The following is a 23,907-nucleotide window of genomic DNA, read 5'->3' as shown; positions in this document are numbered from 1 at the left end:
ACCAGCTGCCTGCTGCAGTGCTCTGTGTGGCAGGACTGGATGTTCTCCCTCGGATACATCAACCCCAAGAACCCAGAGGAGCAGAAAATAACCGAGATGGTCTACAACATCTTTAGGATCCTGCTCTACCACGCTATTAAATACGAATGGGGAGGGTGGAGGGTCTGGGTTGATACCCTGTCCATCGCACACTCAAAGGTGAGACCGGGATATTCTCTTTTCAGGAAAACTGACTTTATTACACTGTTAATAAAATCTCTTTATGGTTTAGAGATCTGGATTCATCTTTATGTTAAGGTTTTTAAAATACATGCAAAGCTTATTTTTCCTGGTAAATTCCCAGGAAGTCTAATTTTTGCTCGAATGAATGATGAATGAATATATCTATTAAGGAGGAACCAGAAAGTTGAACTTCACCATCACCAGGAGCCTCGTCGCAGGAGTGCCATGCAGCCCCATTACATTTGACATTTTCCCGGACGATCATTTTCTCTTCACCACAATACCACCAGATTCTCACTGCTGCAGTCATTATTACTGAAAAACAAAATTGCAAAGCAAAATTTCCGCCTGTTTTTGGAGGCGGTTGAATTGAAATTTGGAATATTTGTTGAAGTTTTGGTTTGTGTTGATTTAGCACCCCTGTGGACAAAGCGGTGGTTTAATATAAAATCTCCTCCTGCTTTCTTTAACAGTCAAATGTATCAATCACTTAAAATTTTTGCCCTGGAAAATGTAAAGAAAGGCAGCGTGCAGTTAATTGCTTCGTCTGACACCTTCCCCCCCCCAGCAGTGTCGGGCGTTAAAAACCCAGAGGTGGAAAGAGTACAAAAATATTCTACTCAAGTAAAAGCACCATTACTCTGATGAAATTTAACTTGTGTACAAGTCAAATTACCAGTCTTAAAATGTACTCAAGGAAAAGTGAGAAGGAGCTTGTTTATTTAATGTAAGACTTATTTTTATTTTTATTTTTTTTAACAGCAGGAGGGGGGTCTCTCCTGCATAGTGCAAAAAGGTCAAGGGGATGTAAATCTCAAACTAGTTGTTTTTAATTAAAGGAAAATCGGCACACGACATTTAAAACCCTGAGGGAGGTATGATGTGTCATTTTAGTTCAGACCATCCCAGAAAACATTTTCAAACAATGCAGCCAGTGAAGGTGGCATAAAGTTCTGTAGACCCTCCTTCTTTTCTTCACCAACAAACACCAACAACAGTCATACTGCACATCTATTAATCAGGTCGAGGTCACGTGTTGTGACTTTCCCTTAATGTCCTTCAGCTGGGTCTGCACCGCTGTCGTCTGACTGTCCGTCTCCGTCTTCCTTGTGATTTAGCACCGTGTTTGTTCTCCTGCCAATCATTCACTGCAGTTGTTTACACGGCGTGATTTTTTCCCCTTTTGTTTTTTATTTAGGCCTACATTTTTTTTTACTCAGTAACGATATTAGAGATAGACCGATATGTTTTTTTCAGGGCCGATACCGATACCGATTATTAGTAGTCAAGGAGGCCGATAACCGATATGTGGAGCCGATATTCATTTGCAGTAAAAGTGAAAATATTGGCGTCAAAATTTTGAATAATACAAACTCCAACACTTAACTTTGTTTAAATGCCTTTAAGCATATGTTTATTAAACAAACAAACAAAAAGCGCAGGGAGTTCCCAGGGTCAGCAGCATCTCTTATAAAGTTAACTGAAAATTTAAATAAATAAATAACTTCCTGAAGTTTTATAAAGTAAATAAAACAAAGTTAAATAAAATTTGCAAAGAAATGAACTTTTTCTCCTCTCCGCCGTGTGTGTGAGCACTCTGCATGCACAGCTTTCACTGCTGATTGGCTGTTACCTGTGCCATGGCTCTGCGTGTAACCAATCAGTGCTGTGGGTGGGACAATGCTGGAGACAGAGTAGTAACTGCAGACAGAGAGGCGCGGCTGCATCAGAGCCAAAATAACCCAGTTTTAAATTGATCTCTTATCGGCCGTCGGATTTAAAAAAAGGCAGATGCAGATGACAAGTACACAAAAACACTACTCAATTACAGTAACGTGAGTAAATGTAGTTAGTCTGTTCACATCTCTGAAAATAACTTTATCGAAATAATCAATCTTGTCGCTGATGGTCTGGTTTGCTTTTGTAGGTCATATAGAGGCATCAGAATTAATTTCAGTCTGTTTCATAACCAGCAAAAAAGAAACAACAGGTTGACACAACAACAAGGTCAATACCTACTTAATTAGCCGATGATCGCAGATGAATTAATCAATGATATAGTGTATAACAAGCTGGTAAAGGTGGGTCGAGGGATCGATTTTAATTTAAGTAACTGCTCAGTCATAATTCTCTTTTTGTCTGACATTAAAAATATTGACAAAAGTAGATTCTTTTTTTAATATCTTTACATTATGGGAGGTCCTGTTGAATATTTTCTAACCATGACAGCTGATCGCTTTATTTATAATCTGTTGCACGAATGAAGACATAAAGCTGATGCTATTGATTTTTAGTTGTTGATATTTTGAGTGAAGGCTGAAAATAACATTTGTTCATACTGACTATTGTTGATTCATCATTAATATAATTTTCCTTTTGACTGTTCAGTGCTGGAAATTTAACCCATTTTCTCATGTTGGTGCTAAAAGTGAGGGAACATTATGGATGATGGTGTAATAGCCCCGTTAGGCTGGTGTCCTAGTTTTATCCCTGATGATGATCGATGGGCCCCATAAGGTCTGCCTGGTGGAGAAGATATTGATGGAAAGGTTAACTCGTGTTCTGATCACATGACCAATTATCCCCCGCTTTCTCCCACAGGTGACCTACGAGGCCCACAAAGAGTACCTGGCAAAGATGTACGAAGAGTACCAGCGTCAGGAGGAGGAAAACATGAAGAAGGGGAAGAAAGGCTCCGTGTCCACCATCTCTGGCCTTTCCGCTACGCCAGCCCCTGTTGTCAACGGCAACCTGGAAATCGACGACAACTCCCAGACACAGACGCCCGAGAGCGAGGCGGAGTACAGCGAGGGGGCCGGCGCCGACTCACGCAACCTCCTCGCCGAAGGGGCAGTGAAACGACCCAACGGAGAAGCGCTGACGCCCGGGGAGCAGAGCGCTGGTCCAGGGGTGAGGGTGGAGGTGCACGACCTGTTAGTAGACATTAAAGCAGAGAAAGTAGAGGCCACGGAGGTGAAGCTGGATGACTTGGACTTGTCTCCAGAAGGACTCAGTGGAGGTGTAGGTGGAGGAGGTGGGGGAGGAATAGAGAACGGTCCCCTGGTGGAGGTGGATTCTCTCCTGGACAGTGCTTACTGTGCGGTAGTACAAAACCTAAATGGGAATCTGGCGCCTAAAGATGAGACGCCAGGCTCAGGGGTGGGGATGGGGACAAGCTTGGGGCTTTCTGGAGTCAACCTGGAGGATGATGGAAACATGGGGCCGCTTATTACGTTGGCTGACGAGAAGGACAGTGTCCCGAGCAACAACGGATTTCTTTTCAGCAAGGTAGGAAGGAAAGATTTTTCCAAGATTTTTAAGAAGAGCTGGAGAATTCCCAACTAAACCAGAAAAAATAACAAACAACAAACCCAAAGCTTTTTTTATACAAATCATCACACTAATTGTTTTTGTCTTCCAGGTTGACGAGAAGCTGCTTCCAGCTCTGGCAGCCACAGACCCCCTCGTTCTCCCGAGCCCAGACCAGCCCCCTCCGTCCGGCCCCGTCCCAGCTCTCTCCTCCACCAGCGCCAGCGACGACCTCAGCCTGCTGGCCCACATGACGAGCTGCGGCTCCGATTTAACGCAGACCCAGAGCCACACAGCTGCGGAGCTTCCAGAGGACGGGCCCTTCAAGATCCAGAGCCCTCTTGCTGACATCAGCTCCATCGCCGAGGCTGAGAGCCAAGCGCAGATCCAGGGAGCCTCCAGACCAGATTTCCCAGAGGGAGAGGGCACATCCGGGGCAGAGGGAGAGGCTGCGGGGTTAAAGACTGGGGGAGACACAGCCAGCACCACCTCTGACACGGAGAGGTCGGATGATGGGAAAGACAAGGACACAAAGAAGATCCAAACTACTGCAACCACTCAGGTGTGTTTCTGCGTCTGATGTTGTTGCTGGGTCACTTTAATTGGACTCTGTGGGCCGCACAAGCCTCTGCAGCTTTACCTTCTGCATGGCCTCATACAGCCACAGTACATGCTGGATTTTGGATAAGGACATTTCTTATTTTCCTCTAGTTTTTCATCATAATTTATAGAGGTATAGTTGCTCCAGAATATAAGACGCAGTCTGTTTTTGGGGGCATCCCAGAGCGAAAATCGTTTTCTATAGTTATTAATGAATAAAGACATGTATACAAGTTATTTCAACACATTTATTTTCATCTAAAACACGTTCAAAACACACAAATTACAGCCCACCATCTGTTTTCACCAGGTTGAGTTTGTAATCCTGCCAGCTACCGGTGCTGTAGCTAGCGGTAGCTGGCAGCCTACGGTAGCGTTGATTGTTGTGAGGTCGGCGGCTGCAATGGCGATCATGACGGTGCATGTCCGTGACGAAGCATTAGCAACAATCAGGTTAGTTTTCCTCGCTTAAAACAGCACCGAGGCATATTGTAAGTAGGAGACGTTGTAGCGGCTTGGACCCGGAAACAGTTGAATGCGGAGATGTGGCGTCACTGTTTGGTGCATGTCATCCCCTGCTCCCTACTCCCCACATTTCCTCTACAGCTGTCCCGTCAAATAAAGGCAAAAAGCAAATAAAAAGAATCTTTTTTTTCCTGTTGCATAAACCCAGACACAACTTGGAGGCTTCTATTATCTAGAGGTTTGAACACGCCAGCCAGGAAACTGCCGAGTACAACAACAGCGGGGACGACAGTAGCTCAGTCTGTAGGGACTTGGTTTGGGAACCGGAGGGTTGTCTGTTCAAGTCCCGTTACAGACCCTGGAGAGGTGCCAGTTCATTTCCTGCACACTGTCGAGGTGCCCTTCAGCAAGGCACTGAATCCCCTCCTAGATTAGTTGTGCCAGTTCAGTGACTGATCAGGTGAAGCTTTAGTCATGAGCCGTCTCCTCCTCCCACCTGAAGACCCCAGTTGCCTCAACATAATTGGCTAAATGGTAAAACCACAGACAGTTTGTCGGTGCAGAAAAGTCCTTAAGAGTCTTCTGTGGTTTCTGTAATGAGATTGAATTTTATAACAGTATGTATAAATGTGTGAAATAAACTCTGTGCTCGCCCCCGGCATGTTGCAGGCCCTCCACGGTCGCACCGCAGCCCAGCTGGAGCGAGACCTACGCGTCGATCTGGGTTTCAGGGGCATGCCCATGACAGAGGAGCAGCGCCGGCAGTTCAGCCCCGGCCCCCGCACGACCATGTTCCGCATCCCAGAATTCAAGTGGTCTCCGATGCACCAGAGGCTGCTCACTGACCTGCTGTTCGCCCTGGAGACTGACGTGCACGTGTGGAGGAGGTGAGCTGTGTGTCTCTTTCAACTTTAGACTACAAAAGATGTACTCTAATCAAACGTATGTGTTCCAGAAGCTCATAATACTATCACCTTAAATAAATATTAAATTGGATCAAAACGACTGAAGTGATACCTGTGATGTCTCACTCTCTATTTCAGCCACTCCACTAAGTCCGTGATGGATTTTGTCAACAGCAACGAGAACATCATCTTCGTCCACAACACGATCCACCTCATTTCTCAGATGGTGGACAACATCATCATCGCCTGTGGAGGCATCCTGCCTCTCCTGTCTGCTGCCACTTCCCCTTCTGTAAGTGGCTCCACTCTGCCCCTCTGTGGTGGGAGGGAAAACTGCAGGTCGTCAGCTGCTTCGCGCTGTAGGCCCAAACTCAGGTGTTAAGGAAGCAAAGGACTTTGGAGAACCTACTTAAACCTGGCTCGCCGTCATTATCAGGGCGGCATTGATCCTGAGTGATTTAATAGGTTATAAGATTTGTGTCTTGTGTCCTTTTTTCCCTATAAAATCAGGATTGATCAAAATTTAAATTTTATACTAAAAGTTTGGCCTTGAATTTAAAAACTGGGTAACCTGATTAAACATTAAAAAACCCCTTCCACCTCTCTCTGTGTATTTAGCCGTCAGTCTAACACTTCTCACACAGTATTTTACCCTTTATTTGATCTTTGTTCTAACCTTTTAATTAACAATCAGTTTATTTTAATAGTTTAATAGACAATCTATTTACTTTAATCCTTCCTTTCTTTCTTTTCCTCTCTGTGTTACATGTATTCTGTGAATTGTCCTTTTCGTCTGTGTTTTGCATGTGCAGAGTTCTAAGAGTAGTGCCAACACTGTAAGTTGCAGTTTCTTTCTCTCTTTCTATTCTACTAATACTTTGTTTCTGGTTTATTTACCATTGTGACTGACACTAAACCCTGCTTGTCTGACATCCATAGTGTTTCTATTTGTTGTGCTCCTTTGCTGCTAATCAATATTCCCCCTTTTACTGTTTGTATCTATTGTGGGTATGCATTGATCCGTGCCTCGGTGTATCTAGTTCTTTAACTTAATAGCCCTGAACTAGATACACTTTGTATAATATTCTAACAGTGTTAGAATATGATACAAATGAAGGGGGGTAGAGTAAAGGTCAGGACTTGATCAATAATAAGGAGAAATCACAGATATATATATATATATAAAGGTGTAAACGATCTATTTTGTGAGATAAAAAGCATGAGAGTTTTCCAAGAGTCCTTGGGGGTTGCATCTGCTAAGCCTGTCCCATTTGTATCAACACTAAAGAAGGCAGGAGGAGCCGGACCCCAGAGGGGGTCAAAGGGAGAGGAGGTGACCCCTGTTCCTGGGGGAGGAGGCGCAGGGGGAGAGGTGCGTAATGAGCCTAAGACTCCCACCATCACCAGAAGAGCTAAGAGCACCAACCTGAGCCCTTCTGTCCTCACCTTGTGTGTCTGTTCTTCCCCAAATGTCCGTGCTCACGTGCTCAGACGAGCCCCCAGATGCTTGCACTGTGTCGACTCTCCACAGCCCCTGCACACCCTGCTCACTGAAAGCAGAGGCACAGCAAACCACTCACTTGGTTTGAGTTCAAGTTTTAACCCCTGATGTGCTGCCTTCAAATTCATTTCAAATGTAGATAGACTGAAAATTTGGTGATTCTATCCTCTGGTTGGTGTGAACATAAGGCTTTACCTGTCTCTGCACTGCTACTGTTACTGCCAATATGTCACACTGCTACTGTCACACTCCCACTGTTATCATTACATGTGTGTCATCTGGCTGTACTTCCTCTGTGTTGTGTACAACACCTCATGTTGCCAGATTTCATCATATAAGTATGTATTTCACTCAACCAGCATGACACTGAAGGTTGCTTTTCCTGTGTGCTGGAACAATCAGCCATGACTGCTGTTCTAGTCATGCTCAAACATTTCCTAAAGGTTACTTCTATTGATTAAACATTGATTGATTCACCACCCTTCTAAAACCAGCACGAGCATCAGTTTCATTGTGTTAACAGCTTAGTTTTTCACTGAATAACAGGAAGGCTATTGTGTGTTCCTCCCTCCCATTCCCAGACGGAGTTGGAGAACATCGAGGCGACGCAGGGCATGTCCTCGGAGACGGCGGTCACCTTCCTGTCCCGTCTCATGGCCATGGTGGACGTGCTGGTGTTTGCTAGCTCTCTCAACTTCAGTGAGATTGAAGCAGAGAAGAACATGTCGTCAGGGGGACTGATGAGGCAATGCCTCCGCCTGGGTGTGTGCTGGTTTCATGTATTCAGTCTTATACAAAACTGCACTCACAGAGCCTTATGAGCTCGTTGTGTAGAGTTACTGCTAACAACCATTCCCGTTACTATTAACTTGTTTGTTATTTCAATCAGTTGGTTAGCCGACAGGACCATCACTGTGTCCAACAGCCTTCAAAGGTCTTCCAATAGTTATATTTTGTTGTCAAGCAGTTCAAACCCAAAGAAAAGAAGTTTTCTTCATAAAAGAAATTGTTGTTGGTTATTTCTTTCATCTTATTGATTTGAACGGACTTTAATAATTTGATTCAGCACTGTTAACACATGTGCACAAAGTGACTGAAAATGTATTTGTTTTGCATCTATTGTGTTGTGATCATTAATTTTATTCATTAACATTTTGTACCTACCTGGTTTTAATGAGGTGCTCAGCAGTGACACCCTGTCCAGGTTGTCGGTCTTTTACATTTAAATTCCGCCACAGTATCGTAACAAATTATACATTAGACCGAGCGCTGCCGGCGTGTTTCTACACAGCGGTCCGGTGTCGCAGAAGCAAAATGTGCGGGAGTGTGCTTCAAGTACACAGGCGCTGTTCCACCCTGCCGGCTCCACCGTTTCCACTGATGGCGTTTCGCCTCTGTTACTTCCTCCGATGCCGGCTCGGAGGCGGAACGACTTCGCCCCATCATTCCGCCTCCGTGTGTTTTACAAAGAAGACGGAGCGTAACAGAGGCGTAATGATCCGGCCTTGAACCGGCAGTGTAGAAAGGGCTTATTCAAGATGTTGATTTTGTACTTGATTTATATTCCAAGTTTAAACTGTGGGTATTAAATCTATTACCCTTAATATCAGGTTACTCTCATAACAAAAGCCCACTTCCGTTGTTTTTTAAAAGTGTGTCTCGACATGTTAAAGTTCCTCTCCAGTATAAAACACTTACATGTTTCCTCTCCCCCTCTCTGTGTCACCAGTTTGCTGCGTGGCAGTGAGGAACTGTCTTGAATGCAGGCAGAGACAGAGAGATCGGAGCTGCAAGTCCTCCTTAACCAGCAGCAAGTCGCAGGACAGCCTCCACAGTGCCTCCACCACCAGCAAGGTACCACACACACACGAACACACACACACACACACACACACACAGAAATCAAATGCACATCCTGCACTCAGAAGCTGAAAGAGAAATATTCATATGTACAACAAAACACATCTGACATTCTGTTTTCCATATTTAGCAGGACCCCGACAGACTGCTGCAGGATGTAGACATCAATCGTCTTCGAGCTGTGGTTTTCAGAGATGTGGTAAGCATGTGTGTTTGTTTATTTCCAGTGCGTACAGTATGTGTGTGGGTAAAGTGCAGAACAAAAACACCTGTATATCTGTTTCAGCGTGCTTCTCTCCTGAATATTAATATGTATGTTTTTGCTGCAGGATGACAGCAAGCAGGCCCAGTTTCTGGCGCTGGCAGTCGTCTACTTCATCTCCGTTCTCATGGTGTCTAAGTACCGGGACATTTTAGAACCCCAGCGGGAGATCGGCAGGTCCACCAGCCTATCGGGGAGAAGCATTCGCCACGAGATCAACTCCCCGACAAGTACAGGTGATTCTTTGTTTTTCTTTCGCTGCAATCTCCTCGATATTACAGGATAATCTTGGATGTGTCAGTGGTGACTCATCATTGTAGCGTTGGTAGAGTGAATGCAGGCTGCAGGCAAACAACAAAACCTCTGCCAAGGATATGAGACAATTAGAGGAAGAAAGCGAGACGCAGGAAGAAAGAAGGGTATTACTCGACAGAGAAATAAAAGCTTACAAGCCACATGAAATGTCTAAGAATGATGTGTTAAAAACAGACAATATGTTATTTAACAAAAGAAAATGTGTCATTATATCACATTTCCTGCTTTATTTCCTCCAGAACACCCATCCACAGCCTTCTCCGACCGCGACAAGCAGACCCCCACCCCCGTGGATGACTCCCCCAGGGCCGGCCTCCCCCACACGGACTCAGGCATCGGAGAGGAGGGCCACGTGGCCGGGTCCCTGAACGGCTCGGAGATGGGTCTGGGGCTCGGCCTCGGCCTGGTGGGGAGAGAGACGGACAGGGACAGAGACAGAGACATGGGAGGAGGAGGTGGGGGAGGAGGCACAGATCTGTTGTGTAGTCTGTCTGATGTCAGGAGGTCACAAGAGAGCCTTCTGGATTCTCCTCACAACCCCGGCTCCAACCCCAACTCCAGCCAAGCCCCGCCCTCGTCCATCTCCAGCATCAGCCAAACAAACAAAGGCATCAATGTCAAGGTGGGTCAGTGTGACTGCCTGTCAGAGCCGGCTTCTGGTATCCACATAATCTTAGAATCTCTCTCCAGTGACCACTTATGATTTTTTAGCGACAGACATAAGACAAAATAGAAAAAGGCAATCATGCAAAACCAGGAAGGACAAAACAAAACAGAGGATAAGGGGGATCTATAGGTATAGCTTTCTGCATTAAAACTATAATATTTTTTAATATGTGAATATATATGTATTACTAGTAGTACTAAATATCAATACGGCAATATATCGTCATCCTGCCTCGTGCAATACAATTCTTGATAGGCTGGCACCAGATATGGATATTTAAATGTAGCTTTCCCTGCGTCACTACTTCATGACTCCTCATGGTGACACTTACGACATGAATGAGGGTAACAAGAACGGAAATGAATTGGCCGAGGAAGAAGTTGACAGCAGGATAAAAGAGGAAGACAGAGGGATAATGTTGAGCAGCGGTAAAAAGAAGTAAAAAAAGCCACTTTTTCCTCATTTGTTTTCACAGTCGTTCTTTAGTTCTGTGAGTTAAATTTACAGACTGAAACATTGTTTCATCTCAGTTTTGTGTCAAATTCTTCACCAAATTGCAGTGAATAAATACATTAATCCTGCGCTGTACCTTTTTAGAGGCGTTTTGTATTCTTCAGTTAATCAGATATCGTGATCTATCGTTATGTGATTGTCTCGCAATATATCAATTATCGCAGAATCGCTGTATTGTGATATTATCATTATCGTGGGCAACTTGAGTTACTCTGTGATTCCCACCTTTAATTACCAGTCATAGAGATAACACATGTGGCCCATTGTAACTGCTTCCTGCCACTGCCCTTTCTCAGACATCCTTGAGCACTTTCAAATATGTTTTTATTAATGAAGCCACGTCATTATTTTTAGCTGTGTGGTTGTTTTTACGTTCAGGTCAGTTTTGGGTTAAGTGTTTTGAATGTTTGCTCTTTTATTTGAGGTTATGTACGTCTGTTTATTAATGAGACATCCACGGTTTACCACTGAGAAGATTGTAGTTTAGTTTAGTTGGTGGCATTAACAATGATCAGCAATATAGGAAATATTAACTCCCGTATAGAAAAAAAAACGTCTGGCTGGAACTTTAACCCTTTAAAAAAATTTAAAAAACAGCAACAATAATGAGAATTATAAAAAATATAAAGAATAAATCAGCATGTGCGGCTCGTTGGCCTTGTGTTACCACATACGTCTCTCTTTGAATTGCAGGAGATCTTGAAGAGTTTGGTGGCGGCTCCGCTTGACGGCGGGGATCTGGGACAGGAGTCCGGGCCGACGCCGTACCACCCGGACCCCGCGCTGAAGACTCACCCCATGCTGCCCATGCAGTTCCACTCCTTCGACAGGTCGGTCACACTCACACTGTTTGACCTACAGCAGACAGAGACATCAGAGTCAGTACAGCCCGACGCTTCCATCAATGAATCGATTTTTCCAGCCAATACCGATCCTTTGAAGATGTTTGTCCACTGCTGTTAGTCAAAGTGCTAAACATCAGTTCTGGAAAAACGACGTGCGTAGACATTGATTAATTGATAAGATCACTCAGCTCTTTATGGAGGATAACATTTGCAAACATTTGCTTTCCTGGACTGTTTCTGTAATAAAACTCGAACAGTATGTTTTTATGAAAAATTGAACCTCTGATTTCAATATTAGAATAAGAAACACAGTGATAGTTTTTTAAGAGCAGTGATATTTGGATGACAAAATATGACAAGAGGAAGTTTTTTCTCTCCGACTCTGCCAAACAGTAACATAGATATTGTGGCTGAATAATAAATAAGTTGGAGATGCCAGGACATAAACTTCTCCAAACAGTTTACATACACACTCTCAGTGTCAGGTCACTGTGTGATGACCTGCTTATATCTCCTCTGCATCACTTAGTCTGCTTCATCCTGCTCTGTGGCAGTCCTTGAAAGTGTATATATTGATTTACACAATATGCATAATAGATCACGGACGGCTTTATATAGATGTCCACCTGATGTCATGACCTGTCCACCTGATGTCTGGTCAGATGTGTGTGATTAATCAATACACAATAACTAACAAACAGTATTTTTAGCAGGGTTTTGTTTTGTTTTGTTTTGTTTTGTTTAATACATTTTTTTTGGCCTTTTATGCCTTCAGAGAGAGAGAGTAACTTTCTTTTACTATGCTTCATTTTGATAAATGCATATATAAATAAATATTGCAGAACCTTGTCACCATATATTTCTTAAAAACCTTTAACACACCGTAACTTGACTGATTGAAACCCTGTAATTAGAACTACTTCTGTCCATCAACAAGGTATTGTGTTTGTGTTGGTTTGTCTGATTCATTTGTGTCTCATCTCTCACAGGAGTGTTGTGGTTCCGGTGAAAAAGCCTCCACCTGGCAGCCTGTCAGTCAACACGGTAGGCACGCCCACCACTGGTGGAGCAGCCACCCCTGGCAGCACGCCCAACATTTTTGCAGCTGCGACAGCCACTCCCAAGAGCATGATCAACACTACAGGTGAGACATAACTGTACGGTACAAACACAGATGTTCTTCACATCTTTGTGACACTGTTAATTTTACTTTGGATATTTTTACATGAACATTTTACTGCATCTCTTCAGTGTGCATATTAATAGAGACACCTGCAGTATGACAAAGGCCTCCACAAATGCAGAAATTAAACTGCTCTACTTTAACAGCCTGAACAAGCTACAATAAAGACTCACTGAACTAAACCAGCAGATCTTTTTGTCAATAGTTTAAGCCGAGTTCAAGGACACAGATCAATGAGTTTGACTGGCGTCTTCTCCGCCGAGCCATGTATCTTTTACACATCTTACATTTGATACCAGAGAAAGACTAAAAAGAAAATCATGTATCAGATATTCTTTGACCCACATCAGCTCCAGTCATGTTTTAGGAAATATAAAATGCTCTGCTTGAAATAATAAATTGTGTCTGATATGTCTGCAAGGTTCTCAGTCATCCAGGTCATGGTAAGCATGCTAAGCTTAATCCAAAAAGCAACTGGACTTGGTTGAAGTTCTTAAAGATGTTTCACCTCTCATCTGAAAGGCTTCTTCAGTTCTAGCTGATTGGTGGACAGAGCTAGAAATATAATAATAAATTAAAAAATAAGCCTCTGTAGGTCATTAGTTGACCTCGTATCACTGAGAGTTGTGAGTACCCTGTCTGCAAAATACTTTTAATGACGTTGTAAAATCTTCCCAAGGCATCTCCTCCTTCTCCCTCATTAAATATCCATGAATCTGCATAGTCCCCGCCCGCTGTGCACATTTCCAACCCCACCCGCCGTCGCTAAAACAAAACACGTCTTTGCCATCTTTCAGTGGCAACTTGTTGAAAGTTAGCTAGATTGAAATGTAGTAATTAGTAGTAAAGTTAAGGTCAGCAGTGAGTTTGCAGAAATGATGGTTACAGCTGGCTAGCGCATCGCCAAAGTGGTTGCCATAGGTTGCACATAATGATATGCATAGCGTCACCCCGTCCATTAACAGGATTGGCTCCTTAGGTTTGTGACGTCTTAAACCTGCCAATCTGAAAACGTGTTGTTCAGCCTGTCCTTGGTACACTACAGTTTAAAAGCAGACATGGAGATGACTGCTTATGTTGTCCCTGATATGTCTTGTAGCACATGAAGAACACCACATGGAGATGTTTACAAGACTTGATTTTCACTGCACTTTAAATAGGAATAAACTAATGATAATAAATAGGAATAAAAAAAACACATCCGCTGACATACTCAGCAGGTCCATTGTAGCAGAGTGGATTTGCATTCGTAAGCCTGTCAGGCATATTGCAGCGTATCATACATGCATAATGGACGAGGAGCGGATTTACTCCCTGGAATTGATTCTCTATATTGATTGCAAAGCAATTTTCACAAACAGGAGCCATTAGCAGCAGACAAGCGGCAGCATGTCCGCTGAAATACCATCCAAATTGAATTTGGCCGCAAATGATGCAGCCATTAATACATTAGATATAATCACTATCCTGTTTGCTAATATTGGTCATGCTTAATTCATGTTACTATAATGCTCCTCTTATTTTTCATCACTCTCTCTCTCTGTCCTGTCCAGGTGCCACAGACTCGGCCTCCTCGTCCTCCTCCTCCTCTTCATCTTTTGTCAACGGTGCGACCAGTAAGAATCTGCCGGCGGTGCAGACGGTGGCGCCCATGCCGGAAGACACGATGGAGAATATGAGGTCAGAGCTCCGAACACCACGTAGCTCTTTATCGCTTCAACCATTCGCCTTCCTCCCGCTCGTTCTTTTCTCCCTCCTTTTGGCTTTTTTGTTTTTCTGTTGATTTGTCTGTTTTTCTGGGGTTTTTTCCACTTCATTCCTGTCCCTCTTTCACTTCACACTTAGGTCTTTGTCCTTCGCAAAGAAGCCTAACTAGCTCTCACTCAGGCATTACTTATATTAGCTGGGTTAGCTAACACTGAGGTGCACCCACACGCTTATTTGAGGCCTTTGTAATAAAACCTGATATTAGTCTGATAATTTCTGAATGTCAGGAGCTAAATCAATGCAAATAATGTTCTGACGTGTTAAAATGATAAACCTAATGTTGAACAAAGAGCAAACCTTTCATGCTAAATTAACAGTAATACCAGGTTACAAAAGACAAATGTCACCAAAATGCCAGATCCACCTTGAGTTATAATGTGGTTTTAAAGTTCAACTAATAACTTGGCCATCAACTTACAGTCATAGTCTGAGAGCTGGTAAAACTGGTACTTAGTCTGAGGTAACTCACATGCACATATTTTGAGCTCACATGCACGCATACCCCCCACGCATCCCACTCAGTCTACACTATGGTGCTTTCATCCCTGACATGGCAACTGTGTTTTAATGTCACAATTACAATATACTGTAGTGTATAAAGATATCAACAGTCCTTCTTTTGAGTAAAACCCATCAATAAAACTGTCATAAACCTGTTTTTACTTGTGTTTCCATTCTCTGTGTAGGTACCTGACACTCACTAATACAATATATAATGATGTGCGATACAAGACTGTTCATTATTAAGAAATAATCTATGTACTATCTCCTTAGGCATGTTAGACAGCTTGTGATGACATATGCAGTGATGTGTGCGCACGCATGTGAGTGGGTGCGTGCGTGCGTGTGCATGTGTTCCTTAATCAGCGTGCTTGTCTGTACATGTGTGTTTGTACGTGTGTGTGTGTGTGTGTGTGTGTGTGGTTTGTATTGCAGTGCCTATTGTGAGGTGGCGCAGTGTGCGCTGCGCAGCGGTCAGACGCCCCCTGAGCTCAAGTCTTTTAGCTCTCTGGCAGGCTTCCAGGCAGCTCCCCGAGATGCAGGACAGTGTTTTAGGCAAGGAGATACTCGTCCTGTCCCCATGCCCCCAACCCCTCCAACCCCCCCCCCACCCCTCTTCTCTGCCCCACCTCCACCACACACACCCTCTGCTACGCCCAGACACCACTAAATGTTCCCTGAATGCCATGGCAGAAAGGACAGACATCACTTTGCTTAAACAGTTTGCAACACTTTTGTTTCAGGCCAGCGGCTCATATTCTTTTATGTTCTTCTGGCATGGCCTTCTTCTCACACTAACCCCGAACTCAAGATCAGACCTGAGTCAACTCATCTGCTACTTATTCTGTAAACACTTGTGACCCAGGTCTGTGTCAGTAATCACACGCTTATAAGGCTGACAATATGCACTTCACTGCCCTCATGGCTCCATAGTTTACTCTGCTTTTCCTGCCTTAGTTTCTCCATAGAAACTCTGCACAGGACATACACTTAAACACACACACAGAAACACAGAAAAGGCAATAATATAAGTATTCACAAGAGATTAAATAAGCACTTTTACAGCACTTCTAGTGCCACTCATCCTACAATGCTAGCTTGATTAGCTCAACAATTAGCCTAAAAACCATGAAACCATCAACCTTTCCTTACCAGTACTAACCCAGGCACAGTGCTTTGACACCAAACCATCTTTATTCTGTACATTTTCTGTGTCTCGTTCGTCCATTTCACACATTTTTTCTTCATCTTTAGCGTCTCTTAGCTCACCTTTTCCCTCGTCCTCTCGTGTCTAATTTGTGTGCTTTTCCTCTCCACCTCCTCATTTCTTTCTTGCATGCTCTTCTTGCTCCCTTTTCCTCACATCCTCCTCTGCCCTCATCTGTATGTTGCCTATCTTATCTTCATTCCCATTGTCCTTATCTGTCTCTCTCTCATTTACCCCCCACAGCATCACCACTAAGCTGGAGCGCGCTCTGGAGAAGGTGGCGCCCCTGCTGAGGGAGATTTTCGTCGACTTCGCTCCCTTCCTGTCCAGGACGCTGCTGGGTAGCCATGGGCAGGAGCTGCTCATAGAAGGTACAGGTGCTGTACACGGCTCCTTTTCTCTAACTGGCGTCTCTCTGTGGAGTCTCCCCATTCACTGTCCCTCACCGCGACGTGTGGGTGCGAGAGCGACTGAGGAGAAATGAAAGTGTGTGTGTGTGTGTGTGTGTGTGTGTGTGACTGGTTGAGAGTGTATGAGTCTTTGAGCTGGCTGCTTCACTCATTCGTCAAACAGGTATGAAGTCAGTATTTTGCACCTTTTTCAAACAGCTAGCTAGAAAGTTTAAACATTTTAAAGTTAGATTATGATCAGTTTTAACATTTAAACTACTATTGTTGTAGCTTGTACTAAATGTTCTGCACTCCTCCCTCTGCCCACCTGCTTCCTTGCGTCCTGTTTCGTGATCCACTGTCTCAATGTCTCTCTCTCTCCTTCCTCCCCCCTCCTCCCTCCTCCCTCCTCTTTCTCTCTACTGTTTGTTCCTGTCTTCTCTGTGGCATGCTTTTTATAAACCTGACTATGATGGCTGTATACAACAGCAGAAACAACTGACACTACTGTGTCGCCTTTGATGATATTTTTGTATCTTGCAGCTGTGTGTGTGTGTGTGTGTGTGTGTGCGTGTGTCAGAGGAGAAGCTCAAGAGGCCTCTGACTGTGCTGTGTGTCTTTGTGCTGCAGGTCTGGTGTGCATGAAGTCTAGCACGTCTGTGGTGGAGCTGGTAATGCTGCTCTGTTCTCAGGTTGGTATCTCCTCTGTCCTCTTTACTGTCCTCACACATAAGAAGAAAAAAAAAAGTCGACCTCAATTCGTCACTTAAACCCGCTCTGAGCGTGTCTTTCTTTTCCGAGACCCCTGATAAGTGGCTAGGTCTGACGCTGTTGAGTAAGTTGTCGAGTTATTGATCGGCCCTGTGAGGCAGGGTTCACTATGTAATGAGCGCATTGCAGATGTAATATAATATCAACTTACGTGCATCATCACACCATCAATGTCAAGAGCGCAGGAGGAACGATCATGCCAATCGCAGTAATCAACTTCAAAGCCGGTGTTTTCCTGAATAAGACTCCAAAGTGACAGCAGAGAGGCACTCACCCTCAAGGCGTAGATGTCCAATGTTCTTTTATTTCTTTGTATGAAGTTTTTCTCCCATTTACTCTCTCTTCAGTTGGATTGTGTCTGCCTGTAAGAGCTCTTGTCCTTGGAGAAGCCCCTCAGCTCTTTCCTCTTCCTCTTCTACTGCGATCTCCACTTTCTTTTTCTCCTGCTTCATCCTCAGCCACCTCAGCCTTTCTGCTCCTTTTTAACTCCACTGGCATCTGCTTTCATCTTCCGCCGCTCTCCACACTGCCCCGTCCTCTCACCACTCCCCTCTCCTTTCCCCCTGCCCTCCACTCTCTCCTGGCTGGCTGCTCGTCAGCATGTATAGTATTACCCCTGGCTCCGGCCTTGTCTGCCATTAGAGGCCCAGGAGAGAGAACCCTAGCCTGGATATCGATCCTATGGATGGAGGGGGATGTAACAGGAGAAGCTCCCACGTGTCCTTAACAGCCCTAAGAGCTAATGGAGCTCTGATAGTTTGAGGCTTTCAGCAGCACTCTTTACTTAAATATGCACAAACACAAAAAACACTCATGTGCTGTTAGACGTTTCCTTTGAAGGCTCACAAGACGTTTCTTTGTCCCTAATGTGCTGTGTATCTCCTCAGAAAGAGGTTTGTACAAACTTGCGATACCTTCATTTTACATGAAAATAATATATATATTGTGTTTCACTAATGGGTTCAGCTGGAGGTTATTTCTATATGAATGTGCAAGCCTATTGGTCAAAAACAAGGAAGTGAAACATCATAAGTAGATGTGTGGGGAGAGAAAGAGAGGAATGGGGGACACTATATAGGCTGCACATAACCTCGATCTATAGCCTGGTCCACATCCTTCTGTTCTGGATCATTATGAAGGAGGCTTGAATGTGATATTGACATCACATTCTACCTTAGCGATGAACCCTTCACAAGATGAAACAAACCCGTGTATGTCTTCAGGCGTCCCATATACAGAGGCTAGAGTCCTTGTCTCCTCCCAATGTTTCCTGTCTCTTTTCAGCTTTCCTGTAAATAAAGAGGCACACAAAATAGCTCTTTCATCCAGGTTGGAATGACAGCATATACAGTTAAACCACAGAAATAAGTGGGGTATTAAACTATATCGTGTATACACTTATCGGGGGAATTACTGGAAGTTGACAAGCCGCCATAGCCGAGGTGGCGTCTCCCTACCTACCGGAATGCAAGCTGTCCGAAGAAGTTTTTACTTTTACCATTACTGTCTATGTAGCTTAACTTTTGACAACCATGTAAATGACATCATGAAGAGTCATCAGCTGCTCGGACAGTCATGACAACTTCGGTGCACAATTGGAAAGCCTTTACGTCATAAAGAGTCGCTCTGTATGAGACCGGACACTCTAAATAGATCCACTGGCCACACAGAGAACATCCGAAGATGTTCTTTAGAAGTGGATCAAGAATATTTTAAGTGTTATATTATTATTACAGTAATCTTAGTCCTTTCTGAGTGACCTGTACAGCAGGTGATTACTGAAATGATCTCTAACGTTCCTCTACTCGCTAACTAGCAGAATCAAGTAAGAGCTGCATGTAATCATTACCAACCAGTAACGGCGGCTATACAAGATGATGCTACACACAAATTGGTTGCTGGTTAACCACACGCAACGTACATCAGGCCACTGTGGATCATTTTGCAAATTGATAAGTAAGACTCCTTCATGGGAATTTAGAATTTGCAGGATTTTGAGTTTTAGATTTTCCAAAACAGAAGTTTAAACAGGTTTTTAATTAACGTTTAAGAAACCGTCCTCCACCCTTATAAAACAACATACACAATGATAAGTTCAACCACTTTAATCTTGATGTTTTCTCCACTTTCAGGAGTGGCAAAACTCCATTCAGAAGAACGCCGGGCTGGCCTTCATCGAGCTCATCAATGAGGGAAGGTAATCTATCACACCGACTGATAATCACCCCTCATGATTCCCTGTGATTCACACATTAGCGCCAGCACTGTTATCAGTGCAGCACGGTTAATGGCTCTGATGGAGCCCTAATGAGGAGCTCACTAGGATAAGTGCATGGTGCCATGTGTGTTCGGTAGGAAGTCCGATCATTAAAGCGCAATTAAGTTTACAGTTAATTTGCGGCTGGTTTATTATCAGTGCCTGTAATTTTGTTGTTGTTTTTTTGCCGTGACTGTTTAGTGGAGGACAAAAGTTAATTAAAGTACAACAAAAAAAAGGCAGAACTTAGAAAGAGAGGATGCCAAAGCTTCAGCCGCAAATCACGGACCAATTTTACTGATACCTGATTTTGTTCCTTGATTTTGGTTATGCAGATTTAGTCTAAATGGAGCTGTTGCTAAGCCTGTACTTTTTGTTGTCCATGTTTTTCGCTCAGGCTTCTGTGCCACGCCATGAAGGATCATATTGTGCGTGTTGCCAATGAGGCAGAGTTCATCCTGAACAGACAGAGGGCGGAGGATGTACACAAACACGCTGAATTTGAGGTAAACACACAGAGATCTGAAACTGTTTCAGGACAAACTAAACCGCTCTGCCTGTCTTTTTCAGGGCTTTATCGTCTTGTCAAACAAACACACTTTACAGAAACTGTCGTCTGTAATGTTCCTCCGCTCATCTGTTTCTCTCCCCTCTGTATCTCTTCACCTCCGTCCCTCCTGCAGTCCAACTGCGCCCAGTACGCTGCAGACCGGAGAGAGGAGGAGAAGATGTGCGACCACCTCATCAGTGCGGCTAAACACAGAGATCACGTGACTGCCAACCAGCTGAAACAGAAGATCCTCAACATCCTGACCAATAAGCACGGAGCGTGGGGGACCATGTCGCAGAGGTGAGCCAAAGACACACGGAGGTGTTGAGCGCTCACATGGAACACTTCCTGCACAACACCCTCCATTATCTGCGCTCCATATCACCGGCACACGTCGTATTTTATGGCACATTATAGTTGTGTATGTGTAAATACAGTAAAGTAACAAACAATAGCACACACTCGAGGCTTAATCCTCACATTATAGCTGCCTGCTAGCTGTGTGAGACTTGTGTCCTCATTTAGCTCGCTCACAAACACACATTAAATCAATGAGTGCTGGTTATCTAGATCTGCCTCCAGGCTGGCAGCTGCTTTCAGGACATGCGATGTAATTTGAGAACCTGTGACACGCGACATCTGAAGCTTGTCTCCCTCATGTCGCCGCTGATTAGTACAACACAACATGAGAGCTGTTAATAAACAGATTTTTAACTGAGATGAAGAATTAATTAAGGTTAGGCTGCGTCTGGAATGCCCTGATGTTGGAAATGTAGTCAATTTAATGTTGTCTCTTCCATTTTAAAGCCATTACAGAGTCGGTAAAGGTCTCAACTCAAAACCACCCTGAGAGTCTAAGCTTGCCCTTTATCCCAATAAAAATGAACCTTTTAAATGTAGGAAATCAGTTTTGAAAGTTGCTAGCGTAAATGTCACCCATTGCCTCCTCTCCCTTCAGCTTTATTGACCCTGATGAAAAAGACCACTCAAAATTACTCTATCTTTGCTCGTCCCTTTTACCGTCTCCAGCCAATTACACGACTTCTGGCGTCTCGACTACTGGGAGGACGACCTCAGGAGGAGACGGAGATTTGTGCGAAATGCCTTCGGATCCACTCACGCCGACGTGTCACTCAAAGCCCTGGAGGAATACGGTCAGTGATGTGTGCTTAATAATGTTGTCAGAACCTGCTTTTTTTGCATGCAAACAACCCTAATTTGGACGTTTACAATAATCCCCGGACAGGTACGGAAGAAGAGGAGGAGGGGGTTAAGTCGAAGAAGAATTTCCGCAGCCAATCAGTGGTCGCCCAGAACCCGGAGGCGGAGTTAATGCTGGAGGGAGACGATGACGCCGTCAGTCTGCTGCAGGAAAAGGAGATCGATAACCTCGCTGGTAAGAAGCACACACACACACGCGCACGCACACACACAATGCTATGGAACAGCTGAACAGTAAACTCTTTATGACTCTTGTTTTTAGTACGTTTCCGTCCAAGACTTTTTACCTCCAAAGGCAAGTTTGTCATTTTGCAGCTGCACTAACCATCCGGCTGATTCATCCAACTTATGACGATTAAATCACAATCTACTAAAAACTAATGCAAATTTGACCTTAATGAATCCTCTCTGATTGACGCCCCTGATGAGTCTTTTAAAATCGGAGCAGAAGAAGCAAATAAATGATCAATCTTAACTAACATAACATTTTTTACAGTATTTCTGCTCTTTGATTTTCTGTTGTGTGTGATGATTGCTAATAAAGGTTGTGTAAGTAAGCCTGTCTGTTGTATGAATACCTTGAGTACATGAGTAACACATATGTCCCTCCAGGCCCCGTGGTTCTGAGCACTCCGGCTCAGTTGGTCGCTCCGGTGGTTGTAGCTCGAGGAACTCTGTCCATCACTACGACTGAGATCTACTTCGAGGTGGATGAAGAGGATCCTGCATTCACGAAGACCGACGCTAAAGTGAGAACAAGCTCTTTATTATTTTTCGATGCAGGGAATCCTCCTGAACTGATCAAATCTATTTGTATTCATGTTGAAATGTTTATCTCGCTGGTTGATCATCCTCACCAGGTGCTGGCGTACTCAGAGGGTCTGCACGGAAAATGGATGTTCAGTGAGATCCGAGCCGTGTTCTCCAGGCGGTACCTGCTGCAGAACACCGGTCTAGAGGTCTTCATGGCAAACAGGAGTGAGTCTGCAGATTACTTAATACCTTTTGATTTCTCAACATTGTATTCATTGGCGACCAAAATAAAATCCCAGCCAATTCTGCAGAGTCTGTGTGTCTCCTGCCTGTAAACTGTGAACATGCACGCTGTTGCTGCCATCACAGATCATGTTAGCGGGCTGATCGAGGCAGGCTTTTAGTTACGCGTTGCAGCTTTTCAGTGTGTGTATTCCCATTGGCACCTTGTCCCGGTGCTCGTTAGCGCTGTGGCTACATATACGGGCGAATGTTTACTTTTAGCGGCTACACCTGCAGCGCACACACGGCGTGAGGTTGTGTGTGCCGACAGGAAGTAGAATGCAGTAAGCTTTCGTTTCAAAAAGGGGCTGATGACACTGATTGGACATACATCTGAACACATTTAGAGATGCTGGATGACATACCGTATAAATAACGCAACTGCAACAAGTCTGTTTGTATTTATTTTATAAGGAAACGTGTTGCTCCTCCGGTACTCTCTTTACTTTTTCATGCAGCTGTCAGAGTCACTAAACTGAGTGTTTGTTCTGTTAGAGAAAAATAGACTTAAAAGTCCAGAATAATAAAAACTATGATTGTTAATTGTAGCCTGTATGCATATAAAAACACTGCGTGTATCTGGTAAAATTACCTGTATTTTTTTTAAATAAAAAATTGGCGCAGCGTCACTTTTTTCCAATATCGTGCGGCCCTATTATACATTGATAATTTACCATTTATTTAGTCACCTCCTCAAGCCTATCAATACATAATGAGCGGCATAGCTGGTTAGAAAAAAATACCTCATACATGTATCTTTCTTTGACTTTTTTGCTCATTAATTAAATTCTTTTGATTACTGGTTTGCAACATAATCAAAAAGAAGAGGGGCCATCTACTTGTTAAACAGGCTGATACAAAACAGCTGACTGATTCAAATTTAAAGTTTAAGACGGTGTCAGCTTTGTAAATGCTTTTGGTTCTTTTGTGGACAAAAAAAAATAAAAATAAAAAGTTTAAAATATAAATCTTAGCAGTATTTAATCAGCAAAATATGACATTAAAAACATATTTAGGAGGAGAACTTTTAGATAGTGTTAAATATCCGGTTAGACCACAGTGAAGATCATCTATTTAACATCCCTTTACAGTCATTCATACTAATAGGACCACTATACAGTGTCTGCAGATGTGTTTTCTGTTTGGTACCAGTTTAATGTTACTTGTTATAATAAGTGATTTACATTTTATCTTGTCTCTTCCTCTCCAGCGTCTGTGATGTTTAACTTCCCTGACCAGGCCACAGTCAAAAGGGTGGTGTACAGTCTCCCACGGGTGGGGGTAGGAACGAGCTACGGTCTGCCACAGGCCAGGTGAGTGCAGGGTGTATTCAGCTGGTAACCCACTGTTCTTTTTTTCCCCTGGTGCTATAAGAAGGAAATCTAATCTGATAAAATGTGTGTTTGTGTGTGTGTGTGCCTCAGGCGTATTTCCTTGGCCACCCCTCGTCAGCTGTTCAAGTCGTCCAACATGACCCAGCGCTGGCAGAGGAGAGAGATCTCCAACTTTGAGTACCTCATGTTCCTCAACACTATTGCAGGTGAAGTCCACTTCTAATCACA

At 43.8% G+C, this 23,907-nt stretch overlaps 1 protein-coding gene across 2 annotated transcripts in view; it reads left to right on the top strand.

Annotated features, from left to right (window-relative positions):
* Nucleotides 1-23,907, top strand: part of nbeaa (neurobeachin a) — a 74,494-nt gene that overhangs the window by 39,786 nt on the left and 10,801 nt on the right. Inside the window, exons 20-46 of one of the 2 annotated variants that reach the window (XM_069676347.1) lie at nucleotides 6-198; nucleotides 2,824-3,510; nucleotides 3,644-4,093; nucleotides 5,266-5,483; nucleotides 5,640-5,793; nucleotides 6,314-6,337; nucleotides 6,790-6,873; nucleotides 7,584-7,764; nucleotides 8,732-8,856; nucleotides 8,993-9,061; nucleotides 9,192-9,360; nucleotides 9,679-10,061; nucleotides 11,313-11,449; nucleotides 12,454-12,608; nucleotides 14,201-14,327; nucleotides 15,351-15,470; nucleotides 16,366-16,499; nucleotides 17,142-17,203; nucleotides 19,415-19,479; nucleotides 19,937-20,045; nucleotides 20,223-20,389; nucleotides 21,119-21,243; nucleotides 21,336-21,485; nucleotides 21,923-22,059; nucleotides 22,171-22,288; nucleotides 23,556-23,658; nucleotides 23,770-23,885. In XM_069676347.1, coding sequence (XP_069532448.1) covers nucleotides 6-198; nucleotides 2,824-3,510; nucleotides 3,644-4,093; nucleotides 5,266-5,483; nucleotides 5,640-5,793; nucleotides 6,314-6,337; nucleotides 6,790-6,873; nucleotides 7,584-7,764; nucleotides 8,732-8,856; nucleotides 8,993-9,061; nucleotides 9,192-9,360; nucleotides 9,679-10,061; nucleotides 11,313-11,449; nucleotides 12,454-12,608; nucleotides 14,201-14,327; nucleotides 15,351-15,470; nucleotides 16,366-16,499; nucleotides 17,142-17,203; nucleotides 19,415-19,479; nucleotides 19,937-20,045; nucleotides 20,223-20,389; nucleotides 21,119-21,243; nucleotides 21,336-21,485; nucleotides 21,923-22,059; nucleotides 22,171-22,288; nucleotides 23,556-23,658; nucleotides 23,770-23,885 — 4,562 coding nt within the window. Of the gene's footprint in view, nucleotides 1-5; nucleotides 199-2,823; nucleotides 3,511-3,643; nucleotides 4,094-5,265; nucleotides 5,484-5,639; nucleotides 5,794-6,313; nucleotides 6,338-6,789; nucleotides 6,874-7,583; nucleotides 7,765-8,731; nucleotides 8,857-8,992; nucleotides 9,062-9,191; nucleotides 9,361-9,678; nucleotides 10,062-11,312; nucleotides 11,450-12,453; nucleotides 12,609-14,200; nucleotides 14,328-15,350; nucleotides 15,471-16,365; nucleotides 16,500-17,141; nucleotides 17,204-19,414; nucleotides 19,480-19,936; nucleotides 20,046-20,222; nucleotides 20,390-21,118; nucleotides 21,244-21,335; nucleotides 21,486-21,922; nucleotides 22,060-22,170; nucleotides 22,289-23,555; nucleotides 23,659-23,769; nucleotides 23,886-23,907 lie in introns of those variants that run through there. The other variant, XM_069676339.1, reaches the window with a different exon arrangement.

Source organism: Semicossyphus pulcher, unplaced genomic scaffold (genome assembly GCF_022749685.1).
Source record: "Semicossyphus pulcher isolate SPU_LCO1_2020_fin unplaced genomic scaffold, fSemPul1.0.p SCAF_10, whole genome shotgun sequence".
Lineage (NCBI taxonomy): Eukaryota > Metazoa > Chordata > Actinopteri > Labriformes > Labridae > Semicossyphus > Semicossyphus pulcher.
Note: the sequence above shows the minus strand (reverse complement) of the source record. Positions and strands in the feature narration are given on the sequence as shown.